General features: G+C 39.0%; 1 protein-coding gene across 1 annotated transcript in view; it reads right to left on the bottom strand.

Annotated features, from left to right (window-relative positions):
* The window catches only part of PTPRR (protein tyrosine phosphatase receptor type R), a 137,429-nt gene that overhangs the window by 16,486 nt on the left and 93,478 nt on the right, over positions 1–27,465 (bottom strand). The window contains exons 7-10 of the mRNA XM_088055071.1: positions 14,303–14,489; positions 8,826–8,910; positions 2,978–3,057; positions 777–914 (exon numbers count right to left, since the gene is read on the bottom strand). Coding sequence (XP_087911197.1) covers positions 777–914; positions 2,978–3,057; positions 8,826–8,910; positions 14,303–14,489 — 490 coding nt within the window. The remainder of the gene's footprint in view (positions 1–776; positions 915–2,977; positions 3,058–8,825; positions 8,911–14,302; positions 14,490–27,465) is intronic.

The following is a 27,465-nucleotide window of genomic DNA, read 5'->3' as shown; positions in this document are numbered from 1 at the left end:
CTGGTAGTCAGAAATACAGACTCTGGCACTATCAAGGAAAGCCTGACAAAAATTTACATTATTTTTAAATAAAGATATTGAAGATATAGTTTGGAATTGATGCAAAAGTCATAACTAACAACCAGTTAGATGGCCATTAGGCACTAAAATGCAATTGTCAAGTGTAATTGATACCAAGGTTAAGAGTATTATTTTCATTCTGTCCAAATTCCTCTGTAGTGCTGGCATCTGGGAGCCCAAACTGTATTTCTGGGATGGTCCATCAGGGATGGATTAAATCCCTGATATTATAGCAAAGTGCAAACTTCAGCCATGTCAGGAAACTGCTAATCGAAACATTAACCATCTAGTCTTTATATACCAGAAAGTAAAAAGAAGCATAGAGGTGAACAACAGATAATTGAGGTGTTTCTTAAAAAGTGAGGGACTCAACAGAACAGATCTAGAAAACAGGATTCCTTTTTTTAATACATAATGGCTTATGATGGCTATGCTATTGCACTTGGTGTATTTGGCCACCCCCTCATTATTTTTCACATATCTTATTAGCAGATTATTTAAGAACCAATTATAATATAATTGGTAATATATATATAATATATAATATATAATAATGTTAGCTTCCTTCTGTATCTTCTGAAGTCCATAGCATAGTATAGCATAGTATTATTATTAGTATTAGAATTAGTATTAGTATTAGTATTGTATCGTATCGTATAGTATCGTATATTCCTGCAGCCACAGGAATAATTTCTCAGTTTGGCTAGTTTTCATACCTCATTTTTTTCTTTCAGCTTTGTGATCATAACAATGACAGGGCTGTCTTCTTGCCAAACCATCTGCCAGAAATCATTCACGGTATTAATCATGGGTCCCTGAGTTGCAATGAAAGCCTTCTCTTTACCTCCATATCCCTGGTTTAGAAACAGACACAAAAATCATTTACTTTAAATTCATGTGATCAGTCAATATTGCAGGTGAATAAAAGAGCAGAAAGAGCAGGAAAAATATCTGAAATAAAAGAAAAAAATATTTGAACTGAAAAAACTTACAACTAAAAGTAGAGCAGATCAGAAATTTTTCAGTAGAACAGTTTTGTCTCTGGAAACTTATTTGATGAACTTAAATGATCCTGAGAATACAATTCCCAAATAAAACAAATTTCCCTGTTTACTTGGCTTCTTTTAGCTAACTCCATTCTTCAAGTTTTTGGCACCTTCTTCATCCAGTGGTACTTTAATCTATAATTTAAACTGCACCAGTGTTTACAAGCTGGTTTATAGTCAACAAGCCACAGGAGAGAAAAGAACCACAAAACTGGTATCTACAAAGATTCATGACAGGAAAAAAAACTTTAAAATACACTATTGATTGTGGAGTCAAAGACTCTGCTATACATGTTTTCTACAGAAGAAGTGCCTTTGCAAGACTTTATAGGAAAGACAACATCTATAGGGAGCATAGGGAGTCCCAAGACACACATGAGCGTTCAGGAGGTCAAAGAAAGGTCAGGCAAACAGTGGGGAAGCAGAAGAGAGGAAAAAAGAAGAAATGGGAACAACAAAACACATATTTTTATTTTTTGTGTGAAAAGGAAAAGTTATGATTTTGTGCAGTGACACAGTGCCCAACAGTAGTGCAGGAGAGAGCCTGGCAATGTCTGCAGGGAATGAGTGAATAGAGAACTGCATGAGGTGGTGTGGAAGACAAGCCTTGGGTCTTCCTTTTGGGAGCCTTTCTCCCTGAACAGCTGTTACTTATTGCATGAACCAGTGCGATAATCCTCAGCTGGCACAAACTATCCTCCTGCCACTCACCAATCTGCCTGAACATACTTTGTCCAAGACAGGTCTGTCAGGATCCCAACAAGCCCATTGACTTTGTACACATTGATGTGAAATTTCATTTTGTTTCTGGGTTGCATTTTTTTTCCACAGTTGCTGACAGTTCAACTGGTGTTAGTAGCAGGAGGAACCACCATATTGAGTGAAAGGTGGTGGCACAGGGAAAAGGGAGACCTCAGAGAACTCAATGTATGGATGGCCTGGCTCTTGGATATGATGTCATTGCCGTCCAAATAGAATCACTCTGGTTAGATACATGATGATGTCTTCATAAGAAATGCTGAAAGTACAGGATGAAAAGTGAGGCAGGGTAAGGGGTATGGTGATGTTTACCTTCATATTAATGTACTGTTAATTAAAGACGCAACATCACTGTAGAGCTCTGTGGTCAAATTTCCATTGTACTATTACCTTTATTCCAGCTGAGGGTCTGGATAATAACTAAAGAAAACATTTAATTTTGTACACTCCTAAAATATGATTGAAGTAGTTCCTTTGTAGTCTATTTAGCATATACTTGGTCATGAGTTCAAGAAAGCCCTGTGTGTGTCTGTGTGTGTGATCGAGGACTATAGCATACTCGACACTTAGAAATACTGCTTTCCAACAGGGTTCATGCTGGTTGTGTCACTGTGACCAGTATAGGGAGTAAAATGTAAACAGCTGTGTTGTGGGCACATGTGTATATTTAACATATCTCTTTATGTTCCTTTTCACTTGTTACAGTATTTATTTAATTACTTAATGGTTGATTTCAGGACTATCAATTGGTATCTTGAAAATACTGGTATCTGTCACTGTTTAAAAGGTAACCCTCTTTACTATAAGGCAGTAGGTCAATATGAAACAGTAAATACCAAAGTAAACAGGCAGTAATGCATGTGTTTCTTAATGTTTTTATAAACTATGTGATAATTATTTTTATTACAACCATTTTTGTACATTCATGACTGTGGTCTTTATTAGAAATGGCTCATGAAACTGTTTCTATCACACATATGTAGACAAAAAGATTTGGAATTATCAGCGAAGATGGCTAAGGATAAAGTAAGTGGCATCTTGGCAAAGCCTGTTATTCACATGGCAAATAAAATATTTTCTCAAAAGTACATGAAGAGTGTACATTTACTTACCCTAATGTAGTTAGCATTTATGTAGGTACTCAAGGAGTCAGATGGGTTTTTTGGTTTCAAATACACTCTGCTTAGAGGATCTAAGAGCACAAGGAAGATGGAAATTAATAAGAAAACCCACAGTTAAAATATTTCTAAAGAGAATCAAAGACTTTCTGAAGGAAAAAACCTCCTGTTATTTGGGGCTGTCAAGCAGTAAAGAATTATGTACCAAATTCTTGCCTCTGCAAAGGATCATCACATGTAACTGAGGCACCCCAGTACTGCACAATGCTGGGCTGTGCAGAACATCTCAGTGAGCTGTGGGCACTGAAGCAACACTGTCAGGCTCTGGCAATGCTCAGTGAGGTTGAGTCTGCCTGTGCTGCCTATGGAGCTGACCTGCCTAGACTGTCTGTGAAACCTGTATCCTATCATTGTACAATGGTTCATAATTACACTAAGCTCTTTGAACTTGACTTTGGTACTTTTTCCTGAAGCTGTAGTGTTCAGTGACTGCACTGGATGGTTGGATTTAAATTAAGAAAAGATTCCTCTGCCTGGAATGAAATAAAATCTCTGTGTTTTATACCAATTTAAGTTCACTGTAAGGGGCTAGATGAGGTAATCCATATTCTTCCCTTCAGTCCTGTATTCTCATCTGACACAATTTGTGACCATTCATGTGTAGTGGACTGGAGACACCATGCCAAAATACATAAACATTTTCCTTCACACTCTTCTTTCCTTCAGTCTTGGATGCTCTAGGATGGAGTGGGGGCCAGTTCTATTGAGTAAAGAGCTGGGGGTTATTAAATCACTTCTGGAAAGGAAGGTTTTGCGTCTTCATTTGTGAACCATGTCATGATGTGACACCACCCCTCCCCCCCCCCCCCCCATCCCCTATGTAATACCATTTTGGAATTAAAGCTGTATATTCTCAAATATCCAATGTAACAGACAGGGAGTGAGATGCTCATGTTGTGGCTTTCTAGGGACACGCTTTAACATTCTTCCCTATTTTTATGAAAAAATATTCTACCCCTAACAAAATTATATAGAAATATTTCTGTGCTAAAGAAAATCTTTTGTTCTGGCAATTTGCTTAAATACTTAGTTATAATCAGCAGGGTTTTTTGACAGTATACAGACACCTATTGGTTTGCAAATAATCTCTGGATAGCTCCTTTGCTGAGTGCAATCTATGCAATGCGTTTAAAGATACATATGTAGGCACTGAGCTGGAAAGAGATAAGAAAACACCATTCAGTGTGTGGCCCTGCTGTTTACACAAAAAATATATAACTGATATATATACATATGCTGCAGCAAAACCTGGTATTTTCAGAGCTGATTCTGGATTTCTTTTGTGACTTTTCATCCTGTTCCTAAGAATATGATAAAATCTTTGCAAATCAAAGGAAGAGGAGGGATGATCCCAAACATACTTTATGTCCTTTTCCCACTGGAGGTCACAGGAGCACCTTGGACAGGAGTGGAGCCTTTGTAGAACCCAGGATGATGTTTTGAAAGTATGTTTCTTAAAATATGCAAATGACTGCATGATTTCAAAGTGTGCATATGGGAGTCTTATCTACTGTGGTTAATAGCACTAGGTGAACCCTAATTAACTTGTGTTAAAATATCTTTGTACTAGCTTTCCTAACTTTTTTCACTTAGAGCTTTTTTTCCCCTTAACAATATGAGGACAGGAAACCTCTCATTTCTTTTCAGAACAGAGTGGTTATTAGCTATTTCCACAAATGCCTCAGGCTACGTGGCCTTGAAAAAACACCCACTTCCTCTAGCTCACACAATGCCTCTGATTCTGCCGTCGCTTGACCCCTACCTTAAAAAACCTCTTCCAAGCAGACTCAACATCCAGTTTAATTACCGTGTCTTGAGATAAATGCCTCTATTACTAGGGAGAAGCTAAATCAGCTTCACAATTTCTGAGACCTCCTTCCAACTCCAATCAATGAAACAAACACTGCTTCCGAACAGGAATCTTTTATAAATTAACAGTCATGATCAGTTATGAAATAGGCAAGTGCTGTAAACTGAGCTCTGAGGAAAAACTGAGTAATGCTAAAGATCCAGAGCCACTAGACAATCATCTGACACAAGTGGAAGTCATTAGCTTCCTCCTGAATGAAAAATACCTTGGAGGTAATAAACTTATCCTTAAAGATGGCAAAGTCTTGGAGTCTGAAGCTGCAGCAGATAGACAGATGTTGACTGCAAGACTGAATTCATCAATGTCTGTAAAGCATTTGAAAATGCACTGGTGCTGCTAAGCACTTACAATTATTAATAAAATACGTCTTCTATAGTTTTAACTGAGGCAAAACTACTGCTTTTTTCCATGTATCTAGGAAGTCTGGAATAGTTCTCTCAGTAGAGTAGTAGGTGCTTCTTCTAACTCCACCTTAATTAATTAATTAATTAATGTTGTCCTGAATTTATAATATTGGATGAATAGGAGGGTGTTAAAGGGCTGTAACTTGCCTTCATGAGAGTGACTGGTGCAGGGAACAAGCAGGGTTATATGGTAGAAGTGCTAGACAACCTCCACCATGCCATGGATACTGGAAGATGCTTCACTCCATTAAGTCCATTGGTGCTTTCATCAGGGAGAAGAACTGGAGCAAATATGGAGTTTGTAGTCACGACTGGGGAGTGCAAGTGAGCTTAAAAATTTCAGCATCAAGAGAATGGCTTTCCAGCATCTGTTTAAGTGCTTTGATCATACAATTTAACTTTCCCCTTGTTTTTAGTGGAATGCCAGAGCCAGTGTTAGCACAATCACTTCATGCAACAGATTGTGGACTTGTGGGTTTGACCCCCTAAGTGTTTTCTATCTTCATGTTAGTGTGAATCTGCTGTTCTGCTCAGGGTGTTTTCATGCAGACTTTTGACTTGAGGTTAGTCTTTGGAGAGGGACAGGGAATGGTAAACTAAGGACACACATACAAAGATACCCACAGAATAGTGTTAAACCACTTGCTCCTTTGTAAGCAAAAGTCCATGCATACTCTGAAATACCACAGGAATTCTACTTCTGGTTTGAGATGGAGAAGTGAGACAGGATGTAGGAAAGATATAGGGCTGAAGAAGCAGTGGGAGATACAGGAGAAGATAGTAGGAAGCTGAGGTCCTGCGGCAGGGATATATAGTGGGGGCTGCAGGAGACAAGCAGGCGAAGGTGAAGATGTGGAGTAAGAGGATGGGGAATGAGCAGGAGGGCTGCTGTTCTGCCACAGGAATTTGGCTGTGGTGAGAGACTGGGAAATTTGTGTGCAGGGTTAGAAACCTGCTCAGAGGGCGTGAGAAATACTGCAGACTGGTGGCAGAGGGGATGCAGCTAAAGATACAGTGCAGGGTTTAACAGGAGCTATGGGTGGGGTCACAGGAAGAAGGATGGAGAAACACTGATCCTTAAGGAACTGCTTAGCCACTCAAGGACTCTGATCCCACATCTCAGTAGTTGAATTAGAATATAATTGCAATGCAAATAACACTTGGAGAACTTAAAGCGGCAGCCTGGTGTTTGCATAAGAGTGTTGGCTGTATTATACTGCAACTGAAATATCTGTCATAGAAATGTAACATCTCCTGCACTTTGTAGTTTTCCATATAGAATAATTTTCAATAGGCATTAGCTGTATTTCACATGAGTGCATCTGCCTGGGTGGTATCTGCTAACATAAACCTGCTCTCATGCACCCTGTCATGGAATTATCTCAGAAAATGAGAATATCCACTGCAGCACAGAGGGTGGAGATGGCAGGACTGGGCATTTTTAAGACGTCACTTGTCATCACAGGTGCCCCAATTCAGGAGACGCACCCAGTGCTGGGAATGGAAAAGATGATGCGGGTGTACAAAGCAGCGGGTTGATATCATCTGAGCAGGAAAGCAGGAAAGCTGTTCTATTTAATCACTCAAATAATTTCCAAACCCTCTCAGACTGCATGTTGGCTGTGGGAATATTTATTAGGAACACGTGCCTCAATCCTCAAAATATCTTCTTTGAAAAAACCTGGTGCTAACACACAACAAAGCTTCTGATTTTTGTCAAGGACGGTTACAGAGTGCCTGTCAGTGGGTAGCTGTGGTGCACACCAGCAGTGTGCTTGGACTGAAAATGTGCCGTGGAGCTAGCGGCACATCCTGGCTAACTGGAGGTGAAGACACACAGGCCTGCTGGTTCTCAAAGCTCATCAGCATCAAGCACTGCCCAGCTGTTGTGTCCCTGTTCAAAACACATGCTACAGTGAAACTAGACTCATTGCATTTGCAAGGCATTGCTGGAGGTGAACCTGATGGTGGCTGGGACAGCCTGGACATGAGATGCTATGGAAGGGGAGAACTCCTTCCAAAGTTCTGCCAGTTGGGCAGAGGGGGTTGGTGATCCCCTGTCTCCACTGCAGCTGATGGCAGAAGTCCTGCTGCCATCGAAGGGATCAGGATTTCACCCTCCATGTACATCCTGTTGACACTGGGCCAGATTCTAAGGGATGCTGAATTGTCTAATTGTTGGAATCTAACTTGCATTCAGCTACCTTCTGTTTTTAATTAATTTCAGTATTTCTTGACTGTACTTGGATGCACACAGCTATTGGCTGCAATAGATAAACTAACCTTGAACACAATGAAAATTTTACTGGAAGCTGAAGAGAAGCAAGGATTCCACATAATCTTCTTCCCCAGCTATGTATAACATTTCTGAGATTAATCTAGATGTTGAAAGCCATCAGTTTTCATTAATTTGACTAAAAGGCTTTGGTGTGATATGAACAAATTATAATGTTTTCAGGTTTGGTGAGAGAAACCCCAAAATTTGTGTGAATTTGAATGACTAACATATAACATAGGCCTGCAAGGATGTTTCTAGTTGATAGGATATGCTGTCATTTTAAAAGTATTCTTCATTCCAAACCTAAGCAAAGTATTTACATTTTTCTGTGGGAATGTTCTGCAATATTTTGAATCAGTGAACTTTTTCACATTGGTGATGTCAAAAATAATAAAAACTCAACTATTCATGTCTATATTTAGCGTAATGTTAAAACTTCTGCAACCTATTTTGAATCAGAACACAAAACAAAATGTTTAATAAAAGAGAAATGTAATATCTCATTATCCACCAACAAATGTTATGAAAATAGCTGCATTTCAGAAAAATATGTATTTTGAAGGAAAGCTATTCCACTGAAAAGTTTTCAATCACCTCCAATTATAACAAAGCAACTGAATATGAATTTGGGCCAATGAAAATACAGAAGCAGTATAGCAAGGCTAGTAACAAGTTAAGAGCAATGAAGGGGCAGCACTGTGTCAGGAATGTAAACACATTTCTGCAAAGAGAGTTTAGCACATGGAGAGGAAAAAAAACAATCACCAGAGAACCTTTAAATATGAAAGCCCACTACAAGACAAGATAGGTTGCACTTGCTTTTTGTAGTTTGGGTTTTTTTTAGTCCCAAGTATCTTCACCCAACCAGAGGGAATTCAGTGACTGCAAGATGTTTTGGGCTATGATAAGGAGCTGCTGCAAGGCACGGCAGACCTCACTCTCCCCATCTGCCTGAGCTGCCTTTCAGAGAAAATCAGCACAAGCCAGGTTTGCCCTTCAGTACGTGGCTGGGATGCTGCCAACCTGTGTACCTAGTAAGGCATCCAGTGAGAGTTCTGCATTTGCCAGTCCTACAGCACTGGGCTTCTGTTATCTTTGTACATGGATTATAAATGCAGGTATGAATGGGTACACATCAAGAAAATATAAAGACAGTTAGATTTTCACAGCAATACATTCTCAAAGCAGGACTAAATGTCATAGTAGGAAACTATGGGCTAGCTCACTTACTTGGCAAAATTGTTTTATAGCGGTTTTTAGTTCCATGACTTGGGATGTCAATTTCTTTGGGATCCACAAAATTCATTGGTATTTCCTATAAAAAATAAATTAAATCAGACTGATGTTTCCAAAGGAGCCATGCAGGAAATTATCACCAGAAGGCCATCTGCTCTTAAACAACTGTCTCTTAACATCAAAGTTATTAAGAAAAAAAGTGGTTCCCACCTCAAGCCTGTCAACACCCTTCCTTTAATAAACACAGGGAGTTGCATATTGAAGGGGTGACTTCCAAGGAACACTTCTGATAAATTATTAAAAAAAAAAAGTTTTTATGGGATTAGAACCAAGGTTAAAATGCACTCTAGTTCCAGAAAAGTGGAGTTCAAAAGTACAGTACCGTGGCAAAAAAGAGCAATACTTTACATAATTGGGAGAGGAACTTTAAAAATAATTAAATATTAATATATGGCAAACTTTTAAAAAATTTTGTGCTAAGCCCTTAACAATGAAATTCAAAGACCTCACAAAGTGCCTTAGTCTTTTGCAGACTCAAAAGTAATAAAAATGTGAAGCTATTTCTTTTGCTTCTCATTTTCATCTTCTAGTGACTGATTTACATTGCAGATGTCCAAGTAACTAATGTGACAGTTTCCTTTAGGTTTCAAAAATACACAAATTATAAACTCCTCATAAACTTAAAATTACAGCTTTTCAAACTGTTTGTCAGCATGAAAAGTAAAAAATCCACAAAATTTTCACTGAACAAAATGTTTAACTTGGTTTAAAGAAGAAAACGAATAATTCTGATTTTGAGGTCCTGAAGCAATATTTCTACAGTTGAATAAAACCAACCCTTTTAAAATGGCAGGATGAAACATGCAGGGGTTGTTTGTTTTTTTCATGATTGCGGGGGATATTTTACCAACTAAAATAATCTGGCAAAATCACATTAAAAATGCTTTGGTTTACTCAAATCTTCATTTTTATACTGATTTTTTTTTTTGCCACCATAATTTAAATTATCTTAGAATAATCTGGAATTTGATCTTCAGTAAATTAATATTTTGACTTAAAAGAACAGTCATAACTAGAGATCTGGAAACATCATGCAAGCCTGGGACATTTAGCCCAAGAGACAGTGGCATATTATGTAATTGCCTCTTAGAGACATATAGGAACATGTGGAGAGTCTGTTGGCTTGCATCACTGGAAAATTTACTTAAAGATTTTCCTCCAAAATGAGTTGGCTTCTACTCTAGAGGTGCAGGTCTGCCCACTACTTCGGTACAGAAGAGATGCATGGTCCATGTCCTTCAGATACAAGCTCTCGTCCTGCCCAGCATAACTGACCTCTGCACAGCTTTTTTTTAAAAAGAAACAGGGATGAGGCTTCTAACAGCTTGTCAAGCGTGCACCCAACAGCAGATTTTTACATGGGTTCACCAAGCAGGGGAAGCTACCCTCTCACTTTATTGCTTGAAGAGATGGCAAAGTTAAGTAAAATTTAGATGGTTCAAATGCTGTGATTTGTCTCCACTTCCCAACTTGGCTTCTGAACATCTTACTATGTGAGATTGCATCTGTGTTGATTTTTATTTTTCTACCCTTTCTGCCTAATGCCCATACATTTCATGGACCTTCTTTTTTCTTCCCCTCTCCCTCACTCAGTTTTATCCTTGATCACTTCTTGGTCTTCCGCTGGCTCCTCAAAAGAATGACTTGCTGTATCAGGCCAAAGTGTTGCTGCTAAGACACACCTTCCTTGCAGGTACTTCACCCAATCCTTTTTCAGATCCCTGTACTGCCACCCATATGATGGCTGCCCTAAGTTCAGGATCTTCTCACTTCTAAGACTTCATTCTTGCATAAGCCTCATCCCCACAAGCTCAGGTCAAATCATGTCACTTCTATCTTGTGTCTAACGCTGCTTCCTCATCCACAAAACTACAAAAAGTCTCATGAGGTCCCATACCCTCCTCTTATTCACCTCTGACTTCTACCACCTCCCAATGGTGACCTCTCTCTAAGACTTACCCTTGGCCCTTGGGCTCCGAATTGTTCCAACTGGCTGACCTAGAGCTTCCCTAGCTCAGTTCTGGTATGAACACATTGTACAAATATCACCAGGACATGGCCTCTGAAATGTTTCCGTGCTAAACTATGCACCACGTGAGAGAGAGCAAGACACTAAGCTTGTGCTTAATGGGATTTCTGTCTGTCACCTACAGAGACTGGAAAAATATGTGTGAAGAAGAGCCAGTGCCTGCCCAAGTGATAGTGCTCGATGAGGGTCTTCCAGATGCCTGGCTGTGTCCCTTACTATGCCTGCTGAAATTTTTAAATAGTTCATCATTTGGCAAGTTACTGACAGATGCAAAAATGCCACCAATTTGAAAACAGAAACACATTTCTTTGGGCCAACCGGGACCATTAATAACATTAATCACTTACATCCTGTAAACACTTTCTAATCAGTGGTCTCCTCCCAGTAATAAGTACTTGTGAGTCCAAGGGCACAGACAAAAATCTGACAATACACTGTGGATCACAGCCACAGACAATTCACTTATTCTGAAACTGGCTGTGAGAAAAAAGAGATTATTCCAGAAAAAAAAAAAAGATCAGGATAATATGGTGATAACATTCCTGCAAACAGGGGAGCAAATAAGCCCAGCAGACTGCAAACAGCAGGAATGTGTGCAAACTCTGAAGCTGTATAGGCAGTATATATATATATATAAAGTTGTTTTATTAAACATATATATTTAATTAAATACTTGCAAAAAATGCATAAACTGCATTCATTCCTGTGCAGAGTCACTTACATACAATTATAGATGCGTATGCATATTGTTCATGGCTGGTTTCCCTCTCTGAGCAATACCTTCTAATAGCAGCTATTCTGGCTCACATTAGGTTTCAAATGCTGTTCATACACTTGAAGAGGTATAATTTGGATCTCTGAAAGCATTCAAGAAAATGTGGCAGAATTTAGGAAAAATCAGGCAGGTAGTCATTATACTCATCCCTCCATTTTTATGAGGACCTGATTTTTAATTTATCTAATGATCAGGCCCTTTCCCATGCAGGACTGGAGCTCTTAACATTCAGGTGTTTGGGAATGAATTCTGTCACCAAATTCAGATATTCTGTCCTTTGAAGAGTAGCAACTCAGGCTACTAAAGAAAACATAAATGCTGGGCAAATTATGTTTCTTCCTCCTTGCAAATCAGGTATATTCTCCCAACCAAATTTTTAATTATTTTTATTTTTAAAATTATTTTAAAATTTTTTATTTTTTAATGATGTCCTTTAATTTTAATGAAAAAAAATTGAAGAACTAAAAATAACCTGAAACCGCTCATGTTTCAGTTTTCCACTGAAAACTTTGAACATTTCTCCATGTTTTTCACATTTGGAAGCTTTTCATGAGAGCTAATAATTCTAATCTGCAGAAGACTGCCTTACTGTATTTCTCTAGCTAGTTAAAATGAGCTGTGTGAACAGCATGGCTGAGGGTTATATACTGCGTTCTTTGCATGCCTCAAGTTCCTACTTGAGCTATTATCTGTAGCAAGGAACATAGTAAACAGATACTGTTCAACAGCTTCATCTTACAACACATTTTTAAAAATGGTTTAAAAACAGAATAGACAAGTCATGACCTTTTCAATAAAATTCTGTGGAAACACTGAATGGCCAAAGCCATGCTGCGCCCCCCTGAGGGACAAATAAAATGTGACTGTCTCCCCAAAGCCGTGCACAACTGCTGTGTGAGACGATTTGGGTAAACAGGATTCTGTGAGGTGCCAATTTATCTGTACAAACTGTCTCCTAACATGGGGGGCTTAAGCATGATGAAGTTATTTCTTCTGACTTTCCTGCCTAAGCAGCAGAATGGCAGAGAACCTATGGCATAACTGGTGATAAAAGTATGTTGGATAACTGTATTTTTTTCTGTGTACACTGTCTATCCACATTTTGGGAGAAGAACTGAGGGATTTACTTTTCTTTAGAAAATGACTTCTACTATAAACCTTGGATTTTAAAGGTAATTAAAAGGGCTGCTCCATAAGATGCAATTATTCATAATGAAAAGCTATTTTTAGAGTAAGATGGCATTCATCATCTATTGATTCATATATACAAATTGGAAAACAAAATTAAACCTAAGGGATCACGTGCTCTGTCATGTTCAATTTTAATTCCTTCGAGTTTCACTGATTTAGATATCAGATTTCTAGACATACAGTTCTCTGGATCAATTCTGGAACCCTTCTGAAAAACTGCTACCTCTGATCCTCTGATTCCTCAGCCGCTGAAGCACAACTGCTACCTTACACCTCTCCAGTCAATACACTAGTAAGGGCATAGATGGACTCCTTTAGGATTTCTGGGTGACTACAAGCTTTCTTTTATTAATTTTATTGATTTGCTATAGAATCCCTTCCACTAATGCTTCAATATCAGACAGAACCTCTAGTAATCTGCTTGAACCGATCCCTGCCACAGATGTAGGAAATTTCCTAAATTCTTCTAGGGTCAATGCAGATGCAAATAATGGAGTCACCTCTCACCTACTGGTTCAACTTCCCCAAATAATTTTTCTACCATTTTTATCATTGATTCTTGTATTCTTTAGTAAGCTTTGTGCTTTTGATCTATTTAAACATGAAGTTATGATTTTTTCAAATTCAAAACCTTTTTTGCCCTGCCTTACTCAGCTTCCACATTGAAGTGGCATCAGTTTATGCTCTTTTTTATTTCCCTTGTAAAAAGTGTCTCCTTTTTTTCTAACAGCTTCTTTCATTTGAGTGTTTTGCAATACCACACTTTTTCAGGTCTTCCTAAAGTAAAGTGTTGTGTTTTCCCTGTCTGAGTTTTTCTGCTCTGACTTTTCTCCACCCAGCTATTTCAGATTCTTACTCTTTTTACTAATAAATGCACTTGTAAAACACTTTGGGTTTTTTTGTCTTGAGTATATTAGGCTGCTGTATGGCATGCTTGCTAAAGGTATTTTTGGACCTTGGGAAAAAGTCCCTTTTGGACAGGAACTGTGGGTGTCCCTATCTGCTCCAAAAAAATAACTTACAGTGACTGAAAATTTAGTGCTCAAATTGCAAACATACATGGTGTTTACATGGGAATAAACAAAATCTCCATTACTGTGTTTTCATCATAGCCTTTATGATCTCTTTGAAACTGTCACAGTGTTACAGTTCTGATTGTTTGCACCACAGCTCTATTATAATACTTAGCCCATCTATGATGAGACTTAAAACCAAGAGGAATCCATGGTTATAAATGACTAACTTATCTGTCTTTAATGTGCAAACATAAAACACCACCTTGACACTATCTAATTTGCCCTTTGGAAATGATTTGTACCTTGTCATTAAAGTGTTGCCCGATTATTTTTTCCCCACAGTTTCTGTTGTGCTACTTATATAAAAAAATCCTCATTTCAAGCGTGTTGTGAAACTCACCATGAATTCTGTTTGAAGTAAATGAGAACATGCAACTGTGTCTCGAAGCTGCTGCCGTGTCAGGACGCGGCCAGCTGACTGCAGGTATTCCATTGCTACTTTTTCTCGCGGGGTTGGCACAGTGACGAAAGGTTCAACACTTCCCAAGCTGCTCATATCCAAAGTCAGTGAGACATTGGATCCTCGTCTGCATTAGAAAATATTTCAAATGGTTATATGAGATCTCACTGTATTACTGTAAATCCCACACTCATTAATTTGATCCGGAGTTATTCATGCACCCTGACTTTCTCTACAGCCACTGAATGGATTTGGGCATGCAAAGACTGCAAGACCAGTTTCACTGGTACCACTCAGGAGATGGAAAACCAAGTACATCCTACTGTTTCAGTACATCCTTCTTCATCCTACTTCTACCAATGCTGCAAAAATATGTGCTCTGGACAACCATTTGAATTATTCTTAGAAGCAGAAATAGCTTCCTATATGCTACTTTATTGTTAAGAATGTCAAATGCGAAATTGGTATCTTGGAAAAGAAGAAATATTTCACAGAAAAAAGTAGAGGGGATATATTCTGATACACATAACAGTGTCAAATAAATTCACAGTTATGTCAGGTGCATGTTTAAGAATTTACTAAAATTAAATACACATAATGGAGCAGGAAAATTTGATAAAACTAGCAGAAATAAGTGAAAGGCAGTGTAAACATCAACAAAATAAACCAAGACAGTAGACAATGTTAGGCAGAAGGGAAAGGAGAGGCAATAAACCACAACGAATGATCTGTGTCAGAGGAGAAGAAATGGTCATAGACTTAAAAGTGGCTATTTTGAAATGCCAAACATCTCTTGCAGGACTATAAAATTCATAACATTTCCATTTCTCCAGGAAAATAAACTTGGATTCAGTAACAAATTTGAGCCATGAAAATACAAAGAGACCACACTCGTATGTGGCTTGGTATGAGCCCTATTCTTTTTGGGGCTTTCTCAAAACAACACGTAAGAAAACTGGCTTTTTTTGTATTTTCAACCCATCAATCAAATATTATCTACTCAACCCTTAACTTTAGGCATATTGATTGCCAAAAATCCATGGTCTTCAAATTGTGATGACTAAACACAAATCTATAGCCATTTATCAAAGTTTTTGTGTTTACTAAGCAGCAATCAGTCCTGTAAGACTGAAAGGTTCAGCTTGCTGAGCTGATCTACAGATCCCTAGCTCAGTTAACATTTACCAAGCAGTTATGCATGTAGAGAGATATGAGAACACCAGTTTGATTCCTACCTCTGCACATTAAGGTGTGCTTACAAGGAATTTCTTTGAACTCCGTTACTCTATCATGCTTGGCTATATACAAACATAATGTAAGATTGTCTTAAGTCTCTCCTAACAGTCATCCTGCCAGATGGGTATACAACTCCACACCTAGTCCGTTTGCCAATGATTAACCATTTACTGGATAATCTATTATTCAGTGATTCCAGTTTTTCTGCTGAAACTGTGCTTGGTTGTGTGCATTTCTCATCTGCAGAAGAACTGTTGGGAGAGTGTGACTGCACACCTCTCTGAACACTGGATGTTAAGATACAATTGCAGTTGTAGTACCTCATACTATAGTACCACATACTATTATAAATATAATACAGACATATTCTGATGGTATCTGTGAGGCAAGTGCCACAAATGCTGGGGGAATGCTTTCCTCTATAGAATCACAGAAACATTAAGGCTGGAAAAGACCTCCAAGACCAGTGAGTCCAACCTTTGAGCACCACCATGCCAATTAAACACAGCATTAAGTGCTATGTCCAATTGTTTCTTGAACGCTTACAGGGATGGTGGCTCTACCACTTCCCTGGAAAGTCTGTTCCAATTCTTGACAGCCCTTTCAGTGAAAAAATTCTCCCTAACCTCCTCCTTGAATCTCCCCTGGTGCAGCTTGAAGCCATTTCCCCTTGTCTATTGCTAATGGCTTGGTAGAAGAGGTTGACCCCCTCTCAGGTTGTTGTAAAGAGAATAAGGTCTTCTCAGTCTCCTTTTTTCCAGGCTAAAGATCCCCAGCTCTCCCATCAGCCTTTCAAAGGACTTGTGCTCCTTCCCCAGCTCCGTTGCCCTTCTCTGGACATGCTCCATCACCTCAATGTCCTTCTTGGAGTGAGGGGTCCAGAACTGGACGCAGGACTCACCAGTGCTGAGTGAAGGGAGACAGTCACTGCCCTGATCCTGCTGACCACATTATTCCTGACACAGACCAGCCTGTGGAGCTTCATGGGGTTTGTGTGACCCCATGGGGGTCAGGACCTGGCACTTCACCTCCTTGAACCTCATACATGTCAGCAGATGCTTCAGTAATTTTATTTTAAATTAAGCTATTTCTGTCATCTTAGTTTACATGAATAGAAATTACTCCAGTCACTCACCTGTCACTTAGCAAAGCACAAAGCAATAATGTCCAAGAGCCAAGACCGCCTGGTGGAGTGGGTGAATCTCAGATTGTGTCATTTTGTTCACAAGCCTATTTCAGCTTAGGTGATAGGTGGGTGGCAGCAAGAGCTTTGCTGCCCAGGCCTGCAGATGGTAACAGTGAGTCAGCAGTGGGTGTCTGTCTGCTTCCAGGGTAGAGAGGGACAATTTCTGTTGGCACAGAGAAGGGGGTGGGCTATGATTCTGCTAATTGTGCTAGAAGGTAGGCAGAAGTGAAGGAGCATCCTGAGCATAAGGTGATGGGTAAGTGGTACATGCACAGACTATCGGTAGTGCTCTGTGCCTCATGGCACAGGCTGCATGGTAGTGGAGCCCCAGTCAGTAGTACCAGCACTCACACCCAAATCCAGAGCTGTGATAGTCTGGGAAGTGGGCACACCATGGTGGCTGCTCTCAGCTGGACCCTGCAGGAGGGTGCTGGCTCGTATGCCCATCCCATTTCCTCTGGGGACTGCCCCAGACTGTGGGGGGAAATCAGTTCCCAGCTCCACACCACCTCTCAAGGAAAACATCCTGTTAGACCTCTCTGTCACAAACCTCTCCCACACAAACAGCTTCTGACCACGACCAGCAATTTATTCCATGGAAAAAGGCAGTCCCTCAAACAGGTGGCTCTGAGTGCATATATAGCAAATCCAGTCTTTTGAAAACCAAAGAGCTGTGCAATGAATCTCTCAAAATCTGTTTAGCCTACCTTTGGGTGAGAAATGGGTAGCAATTTAGACTCAGACATACTTCTGGGAGAGCCTACTGGAATTTCCTAATATAGAGGAAAAGTATTCCCATTGTCCAGTAACAAAGTACAGTGAAAATGTTAATATTTTCTTTGGCTTTTACATTGTTATAACTGACAGTCTTGGCAACGGGGTGATTTCCTTTTTAACAGCCACTACCTGATCTAATTATAACTCAGAGTTTACAGCCTTTACCATTTATGGGAATTATTGATGAACACTGGTCTTAAGGATCTTACTCTGGAAAGAAGAACCAGTTCTTAGGTGCATATTTAATGCATTTAAAGGTACACATTGAATAAAATCTGAATATAAAGCAATATTCTTAGAAGTTCATAAGAGGACAAACAATAGATCACAGTTTTAGAGGCAATTCTTGCATAAATATGGATATCTCAAATAACCCTTTTGAAAAATTATTCTTCAACTAATAAAATTCTTTAACTAATGTTTACATACATTAGAAATGCTACAACCAATATTAGCATTAATCACACAGACTTCTTTACTGCATTCTTTATGCTGAGCAACAGGGCTGAAAACAGAACATTTTGCATTGTCTTGAAAGATGAGGGAGGGCCTGAACAATCACGTGTTCATATGTTCTAATAGTAGATGCTTAGTCTCAGGTCCTCCTCTAGATTCTTTGGATTCTCAATGGTCCTCTAACAGTTAAATTATTTAAAACTAATTAACCATTAATAAAATTAAATTAAATAATTAATTTAAATGATCAAAATTTTAATTAAATAATAATTCTATTCTCTGTTGAAGAATAGAAAGCAAGAATTCTCTTCTGTTTTACTACCTGGATGGAAAGAGGCTACCCATGGAGCTCACCTTTATCCACTTTACTAGAAGGGACTGCACAAGGCTGGCAACAAGGAGGCACCACCTAAAACAAAGCCATTTTTGGTAATTATCACTTGCGTACATTAAGTTTTGAATAAGGAAATCACAATCAGACCAGTGACACTTCAGGTCAGATAGCTCATTCTACTTGGAGATACATTTATTTGTATGTATATATATATATATATACATATATATATATGCATTTACATATATATATATGTAAATGTATCTCTTGACAGGTATTTTTCCACTTCCAATTAGAGTAAGGGACTCATACATGTGAGTTTTCCCTTATTTCTCCCAGCAAAGCTGGTTTTCCCCTTTTAAATAACTTTATATTCTTTATGCTCCCCATGTGAATAGTCTGGGCCAAATAAGAGATCTTATTACGGTACACCTACCCCAGCATCCTCTCAAGGTTGTTTCTTGACAAGGAAGAATACCATGTGAGGAATCTGAGGAATTGTAAACATTCGTGACAACATTATGTTAAAATTGTCGGGAGACTAACTCTTCCAAAGTTCCACCAGCTGGGACAGCCACCTCATCACTGGGTACGTGGATAAGTGCAATCAGGAAACCACTTGTGTCTGTGTATTGTCTGGAATCCAGAGGGGGGTCTTACTACGTACTCACAGATCTCTTTTCAGTTTGATAATAGGAACAAGTCCACTGATGAGAATTCACCACAGTATTTTAAATAATACATTTATAGAAGCAGATTTTATTACAAGGCATGATAAAATAAAAATTTTAAAAAGCAATGTTTGTTAGAAAATTCTCAAAAGGAAGCTCCACCTCTCCACCTTGGAGGGCCACCAGGTTACTAAAGCCCTATTAAACATTAGCGAGGTCATTTCCAGGTCTTCCCTGATCCTAAAATTAAGCCACAGATGTTGATTACAAAAATCCAATTGCCCTACACGTTTAGCCAGTTGTTTATTTGAGCTGAATAATTTCTTTAAATATACATCCCCATGTTTATTCAGCGCTCCTGAAAAATGCCACACCCAGATTCCTGAGCCTCGGCCTCTCATTCTCTCTCTAGCGGTTTTGGAAGCAGTGGTGATGGGTGATGGCTGCTGCCCTTTAGGAGTCATTGCCCTCTGACCTCAGAACTAGGGACACAGGAGGTGCTTCCTCCTGTGCCATCGCTGCTCTGTCCCCTGCCGAGCTGCTCAGGAAGGTCAGGCATGTGGGTGAAGAAAGCCATCAGTTAGCATGAAGAGCACAGCTGGATGCAGTTGCTGGGGGGAGAGAGTTTGCTTTGGGTCCTCAGCTGCCGCTTGTACCATGGAATATTCCACAGGGCTATTCTCCCTGGGTTTCACTGAAGGGAAAAACACCACTATTCCCCTATGCCTTTTGCTCCTGTGGTGCTCACAGATTAGGCCTAGACATGGGTCCTGAGTCTTTCACCTTGCAGGTCCATCTCATCAGCAAATGCACCGAGTGCAGGAGGGGTTTGCTCTGCTGTAATTGCACTGGGAGAGCACAACTAGGCACATGCTTTCCACTGCTGCCAGACTTCACCTGCATATCTAGTTTTATGTTTCAGTAGAGCAATTCAAAGGGGGAAAAAAAAAAAAGTATATTTGGAAAAAAGAATCATGGAAAAAACACAGCTCTTGGCTTGCTTTCTGCTTTTAAGAGAAAAAATGGTCACATAGATGAACTAATGTGATATGTAAAATTCCAGTGAAGTGTGAAAAACGTGGCATATTAGAAAAGGATTTAGTATTGTTATTGTTCCTCTATACCAATAGAAAATAAATACAGGAAACTTTGACTTCATCAAGAAAAATCAGTGTTGAAAAAAGGAAAAGGAGAAAAGCAGAAGTACAGAGAGGTTAAAATAAGTCTTTTCAAATGACTTAAGATATTGCTGTTTTCTTCCTGCCTTGGGCAAATAGTAATATGGATCATCTAATAAACAACTGAGACATTTCTTCACAAATAAAGATTTATAATATCCATTACAGATAGTCCTGAGAAGGTTAAGAGATGACTCTCATTTGAAGCAATAATTTGATAAGTTTTAAAGTAACATTCACAGTTGTATTAAATAGTTGCTTCTAACACATAAGGACAATTTCTAAATTTTTCAAAAATCCATAGATATGATTCTTGCTCTGTACTTGCTAGCCTTAAATATATATCCACCATGTGCTGCTGATATTACTGGATATCTTGGGAAAGGAGGGCTGAATGAGAGTATGGTTACATTAATGGCTGTGATAATCTCTTGATTTTCTTCTGAGCATCAGCATAGTATCTCAAGTTTTCTAAGAATAAAATAAAAATCCGTTATTGAAAATCCCAATTTGAAATATGAAGATTAATTTTTCTTACATCTACATTCTTTCCTTGGAAATGTAGAGCTCCTAAGTTTCAATTTTCTGTTGTGCTGCAGCACATATTAAAGACTATTCTGATAGAAAACCCCATGAGTTCTGATAATACACAATACCCATTAAAGTAATTACCCTCCTATTTACTCCTACTTTCCACAAAGGTTAATCAATATCAGTATTAGTTTGAGAAAATAATGAACTAAAAATCTTTAGGTAAGTATGTGTATGTCATGCTAACACATAAATATTTGCACGTATTACTTATTGTGCATACTGAACCTTTAATTTTTACACTCCCAGATGCCCTACGAAGCCCTGATGTACAGATGCCATACTTGGCAGATCCACAATGAAAACTCAATTTCCCAAATGCTCTTTGCTTTATCTGCTAACAATTCTGGGTTTCACTTGAACAAGAACTGTGGCTTTTAGGAACCATTCCTACCAGAGGTTGTCAGCATTTTCAACAAACCAAACCTGTATCACACCCCAGACTAAAGTACTCAAAAATCAGAAGATGAGATCAACCAACTAACAAGGCCAAACAAGAATGTATTTTGTATTATGACCAGTCAAAATTGATAGAACCTGATACCTTGAAGGATCTATTCTGCTCAGCTCACGTCTGCTTATTTTGCAGCTACTTTATTATGCACAAAAATAAAAAATTCAGGACCTTAGTTCTACCTTCAGCACTCTGGTGTGCAGTAGATCAAAGCTTGACCTTTCCCGTTCTCCTGCTATCCTCTGACATACCAGTGCTACTTAAACCATCAGAAATTACCTACTGGCTTCTTACCATGCATGGGAACAGTAAACCTCTCTTTTTCTATTGATTCCTGGCCTCATTTCCAAAACCTTATACCTCTCACAGATGAACATTCCTTTGGCTCTGATTCTTCCTCTCCAGAGAGAGCCTGGAGAGATAGGTAGATATTAGCCCAATTTTCTACAAACATGCTTAAGAATTAAATGGTTAATATCACTGATATTTATATTATTTCTACTCTGCCTTGCAGATATCTGCACTTGAGACAAATTCTGTAGCCATTGGTGTGAGCAGCCCCATCTTACCAAACTAAGGACCTCATTTACAGAGGCTAATTGGATACAACACTGAAGTTAATGCCTATCACCTGAAAGCCATAGATTGAATATATTAGGCTCAGGACTCGAAGAAAGGCTATAATATGAAGCATGCATCTTCTTGGGAAGAATATCTGCTCTGTCACACAGCTCTCCTCACAGTATTCCAGTGCTGTATTTTTATTTTTCTCTATTTGTCACTCTTAACACTGATGTTTTCTGACTCTGAGGAAGGGGTCTGGAAATGATGACAGTAGGCTGTGTAGCTACTGAAAGAAGAAGAGCCATATATGGCTTCTGTGAGGCAAGACTTACAATCCTCTGTGGCCTCCCAGCTACAATAAATCTCCTGGCAGCATATTCCATCTCTCTCTGAGTCCACAGAAACAGATCTGGAGCCTCAGCTATGAAATTTAAACAGCTTTTTCGAGAACTGGAGGCATTTTATGTTCTCTTCAGAGGGTCTGATCTTGTTCCCACAGCCATGAGCGAGAGGAGGCCAATACATCTAGCACTAAATTGCAAACAATTCTCAGGATCTACTCACAGCTCAGCAGGTCAAAATGAGCTGAGGAAACGGTCTTGACAAGTACTTCTGGATTAAGTTTTAAGCAATCAGTATCTGGTTAGGACAGGAATGGCTCAATATCCTGTAGAGGAAAACAGCTGACATGAGTGTAGTTTCAACTTTCCCTCTTTTAATCAGGCTTTCTAATGTTCTGCCAATTCACTCCTGTTCTGCCCTCGATAAGGCAATGCTGCTCAGCTACGGGAACTGACTGTTCAAAAATGCAAAGCTTAAACAGCCTCCCATCTTTTCCTGTAGATTATTTCTACAATCAAATTGCATTTTGTCACGCAAACTTACATCTTCAATAAAATTTGAATGGCAACATAAAGCTCTGTTTCTGCTTCATAGGCACATATATGTGTCTGCAGCAAGAGTGAAAATTGAGTTGAACGTTCAGAAGCAAAAAAAAATAAAGATGCTAATTTGTTGTGTTTATCTGAGCTGTTTATTCCAAGAGATTAACAAATGTTTACCGATTTGTGGTTAATTTTCTTTAGATGGTAAAGCTTTAATTGAATGCAGTCTTGTTTATTTCTATTCTTATCTGCTTTCATTGCAGCATTGCTCTATTTCTTATGGGAGGCCTCATTGCACAAACTTACTGGATGACCTGTTCTCTCTCCCTGATTGATGCACATGCTAATTTAAACCAATTTACAATTAATATAAGCAAAAGGAGTTAAAAGAGTAGGAAAAAGGAAAAGAGAATGGGGAGTGATAAAATTGACTGCACAAGTTAAATAAATGCACAACTTAAGGAGCTCAGATAATGCATTTATTTAGGGTAAGCCAGCAGGGACTGTTAAAAAAAACCCCACATATTTTGGCTGCTGTATATTTTGCTTAAAAAATTTAAAAAAAAATTTGCAAAATATTTTTGTCATACTTGTATAAGTTTCCCCTCCAGTTCATAAGTACCTCTGTAAGACCTTGAAGGAGCTGTAGGTATGTACCACCATTGCCAATTTAGATCTCTTATCCAGGGGCAAAGCCAGATTACTTTTCCCAGAACATGCAAGACTGACTTCTTCACTGAGCACTACATCATGCCCAGAGGGTGCTTGTCTGCATTATACAGAGAACAGCCTGTCTAGGAAAACTGATCTAATCAGTGAGGATGGAGAGGTGTGACACTACAGCAATAGCTTCAAGGAAGTGTTTTTTTAAGACTACTTAACTGACATTTACTGCTATTCAATTGGTCTATAATTAAATAAATGAAAAATGGATCTTAGATTTTTCATCTTTTAAATGAAAAAAAAGTTGGTTTGTTTTATTTTCATAAGAGAAGCCTTAGATAAGTCATTTTAGTTTCATGAATTCCATAATAATTAATCCCTTAAGCACAATTTCTACTTCCATCCTGCAACTGCTGCTCATTTAAGGAATATAATCTACAACCCTTACATCCAAACAAGAAAACATAATCTATTTGCACATTAATGTCCTTCAATACTCTTTTGAGACTTTAACCAAAACCAGCTGACCTGGAAAATGACATGGACAGGAATACTCTTAATGTAAATGGGCAGTATCTTCAGACAGTATCAGTAAGATACTGTAAGAGAAAATTATTTTTTTATTGTGACTTGAAGACTAATCAGTACAATGAGTTCTTTCCTGATGAGTTCGCCATTTGGGAAAGACAGGAAGGAACATCTGGGAAAAGAGGCGTTTACTACACCCTGTCAACCTTAAGATAATAAAAAAGCACATTCCTTGTTTATTTGACTTGGTCCTCATTATCTTTAAACTACTGCAAGTGTCACACGGAAGATTTCTAAGCAGACAAATGAATTGTTAGTGCACTTTGAAGAAATTACTGAACTGCAGCAGTTTCTGACGAATGCAAAACCTCCAGACCCACAATGTTGCTCAGCAGAGCTGCGCCACCTATGGACCTTCCCAAAGGGAGCCGGCAGAACAGCTCCGCTCGGTCACACAGCCTACAGAGCACCTAAGGCTGCCTGCACAGACCCCAAATCCTTGTAGCACATCCACTTTGGAACACAGTTCCATTTCCAGGGTGACTAATGAGCCTAAGCTGTACAATGGATTGGTGGGATTTGAGCTCTTAGAGATAGGACCCATATATGTGCTCTTAGATCTGCCCTCTAGCTGCTTCTAAAGTCTCCAGACCTGACATCTAATTCTTTTCTTGATCCACTTTCATAGTCTGGCTTTCCAGCCTTGCTTTCTATGGGAAGGCTTGCTCAGACAAGTATATTAATGGTATAAGTGCCTGCATTCCCTTTGAAAAGAAAGTTTAGGAAATCCACTTAGGCTTGCAATTTGGAAAAGAGCTATGTTTAAATACTTTTAAAACAGCTGCAAATGTCTGCATGCCAAGGTGTACCTTATCTTGCACTTCAGAGGTTAGGTAGACCTTAAAAACAGATATTGCCAAGCTGTGCAGTTCCATTTAGGGCTGAACAGCTGATGAGGAACCGACAGGTAAATGATCTGGAGCTCTTTTCTACAGAGCTCCTCAGATCTTCTGAAGTCCATGGCCCTGGACTGCCTGCCTTCATGAGAGACATTTCTATAGGGAGCTGCATAGGCAGGGCTCTAGAACAGGGAAATGCATCTGTACCTGTGCCCAGAGATGAAGGACAGAGTACAGGCTTTCTGATCTACTCTTTCTTACATATACCATCAGTGAGTGTGAATAGATTAAAAATTTCAGAGTGAAATAATAACAATTGCTTCAGATTCACAGTCCTCTATTAGCAAAGGATTTATGGCATTTAGAAACTTAAACAGCTTGATTTAAATTTACTTCTCTGAATTTGAATAAAGGAGGGAAAAGTGAGGATCCTGAAAAAAGTAGTATTCCTCTAAATGCACATTACATTATGAAATAAAGAGAAAGAAGTCACATCTGAAAGATAAACTGAAATCACTCCCACCCTGACCTCCACCCCATCTATCTCAGCACAAACGCTTCCAACAACACAGAGGGCTTCATATGGCTAATGATGTAATATAGGTCAGCCTAAAATACATTGAAGGCAGTAATGCAGAAATATGAACATAAATTTGGTGTAAAGCCTCTGTAAAGCCAAAGGTTGACCAGTATCCTGTTTTCAATAGAAAGAGGAGGTTTAGGGAAAGAACGCAAGAACAAAGCAAGCAGGAATGATCGATTACTTAATTAATAGTTACTTATTTTCAGTGTATTCTCCATCTTCTGGCAATCTGTACTTTAGGAATGTCCTGAACCAAAGGGTGCTTCCCCATCTTTGTGCCTGGTGTTTTCTTTCTGTAGTTTTTCCTTCAGACAGTGTTCATAGCCCACCTTATGACCTCTGCACTGACCCAGGATGGTGAGCTCTATACTGGGAGCCAGGCAATAGTGAGCACTATACAGGGGGACTAGGGCGGTATTTAAACCATCTTCATTTGTGAAAATCCTTGTGTTGAAGCAGAAAACATTTATTTTATTATAATCTTATCAGTAAATTTCAAATGCACTCTCTGTAGCTACAGGATTAACTTAAGGATTAATTACAATACATGCTTTCTGCTTTTCACAATGCTGCCTTATTTTGCAAACCTATTCAGTATTGTACTCTGTGGGCCAAATTCTCTTCCCAGATATGTCTATAAATCCACTGAGGCCAAACAAGCTAAACAGAGTCTGAAGTGAAACAAGCCCATGCAAATTGTATTTTTTATCCATTGTGTACTTTTCTGACATTCTGATTGTTTTCCTTCTCTTCTTGTAAGACTGTGCATTTAGATCCACTATCAAATCCAGGGAAAGGAACTGAAAGCCTCTGGACTGTGTATGCAGAAGTCTCCCAGGGGAATTTTTTATGACTCAGGAAGGATTTGAGACATCTCAAAAACAGGAGATGCCGCTGCCAGGGGATGGTGGGAAGCAGAAGAGTCAACCCTGGCAGAGGGGAAAACTCAGCTGCCCCTGCCCAGCACTATCCCCATCTCTTGCTGGCAGCAGTTTTCCAGGGAGCTGCCATTGGTTATCCTGAAGCACTGGGACTGAATTCCCAAGAGAAACATTGTACTTAACGACATTTTTCTGTGTGGGAATTATACACACTACTTCCCTTTCTGATGCCTATCGCATATTTGAGCAGTCATTTGAAGTTGCTGTGTTCTGTTTTGCTCCTGTTATCAAATCACAGTATTAACATAACAAGGATAATTATAAATACCATAAACTAGTGACAGTACTCTCTGTTTGTTAAGCATCAAAGTATATTCTTTGATAGAGAACATAAGGAAAGTCCCTGTCCCAGAAAGACATATCACTTTTGTAGCTTCTTATAGACTCCCCTGGTTAGAGAAATGAATGGAGAGTTCAAAGCCAAGGTATTTCATGAAGATAGGCACTAATTGTGCAACATCTGCATTACCGTATTAGATCACTTAACCAATTAATGTCCCACTTGTCTTAGTATGAAAATCACAAAAAGAGTTCCTTGAATGTCTTGGAAACTCAGCTAAGGTTCAAAGCAAAACCAAATGGGTGCATCAGCTTGGATGTGATGATATCAAAGCAGACAGATAACCCTAGCAAGAGCCTGGCTGAAATGTCAGTGTCACATGGAATCAGCTCTGCCTCTGGGCAGTATTTCTTTGGCTGAGCCATTCTCATGGTATACTTTGGGCATCCTTGTCTCTGCCATGATGCTATTGCTTCTCTGTTTCCTGAGGCATGTCTGATTGTATGCATTTACTACTGCATCTGATGTCTAGAATGTGCGTCTCTTGGATAGAGGAACATTTTTGTGTACATATGGATGGAGTCTTGCACAGAGGGATCACGATCTGTGACCAAGGCTCTCAGGTACTGAGACAATGCTAAAGAGAATTCCCAGCAAAAGTTGAGAAATACTCCATCCAGTATTCTTTAAGCAAAGTTGTATGTGCAAACAGGAGATATTTCTGCTAGCTAACAATGTCAAGCTTTCTGTACATACTAGCTCTAACTATGCAAGAGATCTTTGCCAAATATCCAGAACTGGATTTTTCAAAAAAGAAGTAGTATAATTAGTCAACTCTTATAAGTTTGAGGAGTTGTCCTAGCACTGCATAGAAGTAA

Source organism: Pseudopodoces humilis, chromosome 5 (assembly GCF_049639895.1).
Source record: "Pseudopodoces humilis isolate 2021_Gansu_Grassland_sample_001 chromosome 5, ASM4963989v1, whole genome shotgun sequence".
Classification (NCBI taxonomy): domain Eukaryota; kingdom Metazoa; phylum Chordata; class Aves; order Passeriformes; family Paridae; genus Pseudopodoces; species Pseudopodoces humilis.
This window is presented reverse-complemented; position numbering and strand designations above follow the sequence as displayed.